At 35.1% G+C, this 3,586-nt stretch overlaps 2 protein-coding genes across 3 annotated transcripts in view; one reads left to right on the top strand and one right to left on the bottom strand.

The window, feature by feature from the left end:
• Positions 1 to 3,586, top strand: part of LOC106874941 (transcription factor Sp9) — a 404,501-nt gene that overhangs the window by 27,255 nt on the left and 373,660 nt on the right. The window lies entirely within an intron of this gene.
• On the bottom strand, positions 2,276 to 3,146 carry LOC106869871 (calcineurin B homologous protein 1-like). The gene has a single exon (XM_052965654.1). It carries the CDS (start codon positions 2,981 to 2,983, stop codon positions 2,420 to 2,422), a length of 564 nt encoding a protein of 187 aa, XP_052821614.1. The 5' UTR covers positions 2,984 to 3,146; the 3' UTR covers positions 2,276 to 2,419.

The raw sequence follows: 3,586 nt of genomic DNA, 5'->3' as shown, positions 1-3,586 counted from the left end.
AAATTCAGCATTATCAGTTGAAGAACTGGCAATAAATCTTAGCTCAATCCATGCAACTGTTCATCATCATCTTCAACAACTTGGAAAGGTTCCTAAACTTGGAAAATGGGTGCCTCATGAATTGTCCGAAAGCAACCGCAAATCCCGAGTTGACATCTGCTCTTCTCTCCATTCTCGCGAGCTCATTTCACCCTTTTTGGATAGACTTGTGACTGGTGACAGAAAATGGATTTTCTATCGAAATGTTAAACGTCGTAAACAGTGGCTTGGTAAAAGGGGAAAAGCTCAACCACAACCGAGAAGGGAACTTCATGGAAAAAGGTTTCTTCTCTCAATCTGGTGGGATTGTAGAGGAGTAATTCACTTTGAATTGTTACCACCTAATGCAATAATCAATGCTCAAGTCTACTGTCAGCAATTAGAGCGCTTGAACCAAGCTTTGAAGAAAAAAAGACCCGCTTTAGTGAATCGAAAAGAGTGATGTTTCATCAGGACAATGCACGACCCTAGACTGCAAAGATCACATAACAGAATATCGAAGAGCTTGGTTGGGAAAAAATTCTTCATCCACCTTATTCTCCCGACCATGTTCCTTTAGACTACCGTTTGTTTCGTAGATTACAGAATCATTTGGGAGACAACTTTCGCAAGCCAGGAGGAGGACGAAACTGACATATATATATATGAGTGACTGTGTGGTAAGTAGCATGCTTATCAACCACATGGTTTCGGGTTCAGTCTCACTGCGTGGTACCTTGGGTAAGTGTCTTTTACTATAGCTTCGGGCCGACCAAGGCCTCGTGAGTGGATTTGGTAGACGGAAACTGAAAGAAGCCCGTCGTATATCTGTATATATGTGTGTGGGTGTGTGTGCTTGTGTGTCTCTGTTTGTCCCCCCACCATCGCTTGACAACCGATATATATACGTTTTTTTTTTGTCTTTGTGCGTCTTCCACATGCTATACTCTGCTGTTATTCATATGCATATTAGTAACTTTGTTATGAATGTAATATATATGCTTCATTGTCGTATGTAACTGTACGTGTGCTTGTATATACGGTAACGCATTCTTTTCGTTTTCCTTTTATTCATAAACGGTGACAGATTCTTCTAAATCGTCAGCATGATAGACAAGCTTGCTCCGTTTTGCGGTTTCTAAATTCCCTTGAAATTTTTTCAAGCGTGAGGGCTTGAAAATGCCTAGAATTACATAGGTTAAATCATTTTCTCGTCTCAATGAATAGCTTAGTTTAAAAACAAAGAATATGCACAGACAAATCGATTTTGAATTTTAGTTTTATATATATACTTCTGAGATCTCTGTGCTCTCGAAAGGTCCTCTTGAAAATGTAGTCTTGAGTCTAGTTTACTTTTGAATGGAAACGGATCAGTTACGCACCATTATTGACCAAGGAAAAGGAGCGTTCATCTTGACCCCAGTGTCGTTGCAGGCGTTGCTGTCAGAATGCAAAGAACCGAAACTTTATCGAATTCGAGAAGATAAGAAGCAAAACTTTCTTTAGCTGGATTTTTAATGCAAAGCACAAAGAGTCGGGAGAAATACCTGCAATCTTTCAGTGTTATACAGTATTGACTCTGTTAAATCATTCGTGTGTACATGTACGTGTGAGCGTCAGTGTGTGTGCGAAAATATGAATATATAGGAATGTATTTGCGCGTAGGTGTTTATGCCTATGTGTGTGTTGTGTATGTACGCATGCATGTTTTTGTATATGCTGACATAACAATATTTTGTACCTTAATCAATGTTTGCTTAAAAGTATCGATGTGTTTACACATTGAATTGCCAGTGGCTTTTCCACTAAATTATTTTTCTTGCGAAAATTATTTTTCTTGTGTTGTGTTATAGTTATATTTTCGCTTAGTCTTTATTATTATTATTATTATTATTATTATTATTATTATTATTATTATTATTATTATTATTATCATTTATTGATTTATTTTCATTTCATCATAAGGAGAAATATCATTTAGATCGAATCAACGAGGAAGACGTTCAGCTAAAATTTTACTTCAAATTACAACCAAGACTTTTGAAAAATAAAACATTGTGTAATGTGGTTCTTAATACGCCATGACAGATAAATAAATCGGAATGTCACAATTCAACCATGCTTTGACTTATATTTAAGCAACAACGCCGACAAATAAATCTCGCGAATGAAATTGTATGTTTTCACTCCACCTACAAGAAATAGGAACAGAGTATCTCTCAGATAAATCATGAATAAGGGACACAGTACAAATAAGTAAAGTTCTTGATATATTATGTCTCAAAAAATATAAGTAGGCTGGTTAATGTAAGAACTTCTTTGATCATAAGTCCGCACGATCATATTTAACATGGATTTAATCCACAACAACAACAGCAACAATAACATTTAAATGTTCTATTTAGAAATGAATACTTAAATCATCTTCTGTAAATGAGCTGGCCATTATATCATAAAATTTGGAAAAATTAAGAAACCTGTTCGATGTGTCAATATCCTGAAACATCATGTTTTCAGTGATGTATTTAACTTGGTTTATAGTTAGTTGATTACCCATTACCATTTGTAGAATGTTTGCGAGTTCCTTTGTGGTGATTATAGTATCTCCATCCAAATCAAATAAACGGAATACAAACTCAATCTTTCTTTTTTTACTGTTGACAGACTTCTCAGTTGTATTTCGGTCAAAAGGACGGAAAATCGCTAAAATGTTAACGAACTGCGCAAAAGTTATCATGTCACTCTTGGCATAATTAAAAAGTAGGTGAAGAATACGATCACCGAGGGGATTGATTGTCAATTCTTTAATTCTCAAAAGATCTGCACGTACCAAGTAATCTTTTTTACCGACATCAAGTTGGAAAAATCTCGTGCGAAGCTTTTCCAGTTCATTTTCATTAAATCCAGTTTCCTTCTTCAGGTCTTCGATATTCTCAACGCAGTGCTTTGAATGTTTTGCACCCATCAAAATTATTCAACAGACAGACTGTCTGTGTCTTTATTTTTCTTTACCGTAGTATTAGTAGATGTTGATTTTGTAATTTGCAGTTTTAAGAAAAACTCTAAAACGGAGAACATTTCCTGAGTATTTAATATCACGAAAGTCAATTGACTACGTCACAGAAACGTCATCATATTTTGTTGAAGGTTTTAGTAGATTTTCTCTTTGTGTTTCTTTATTTCTCATATATTCTACGACATCATTTACTTTCAAACATACATAAACACCCCCAGGTAATATTTTATGATATTTGCACATGCCTAATCAGGCATAAAAGATTATATAACTTGCAAAATTTCAAAAATGGTGAGAGGAGACATTGAGAGGATAAGAAGGGGAAAATGGTAGGCGAACTAAATAAGAAGGAAGGATTATGGAATAGAAAGAGAGAAGAAAAGAGAAGAAAAGCCCGAAGGAAAGACGAAAGGAAGACATGTACGAAGAAACTTTTTTGTTTACAATATTTAGATAGTCAAATATACGCCAGACCGACATGTAAACACACACACACACACACACATATATATATATATACATACGCACACATACACACACATTTATATATAT

Source organism: Octopus bimaculoides, chromosome 2 (genome assembly GCF_001194135.2).
Source record: "Octopus bimaculoides isolate UCB-OBI-ISO-001 chromosome 2, ASM119413v2, whole genome shotgun sequence".
Taxonomy (NCBI): Eukaryota; Metazoa; Mollusca; class Cephalopoda; order Octopoda; family Octopodidae; genus Octopus; species Octopus bimaculoides.
This window is presented reverse-complemented; position numbering and strand designations above follow the sequence as displayed.

Excerpts from the sequence above, each read along its gene's own strand:
- LOC106869871 (XM_052965654.1), bottom strand. The coding sequence starts at position 2,983 with ATGGGTGCAAAACATTCAAAGCACTGCGTTGAGAATATCGAAGACCTG.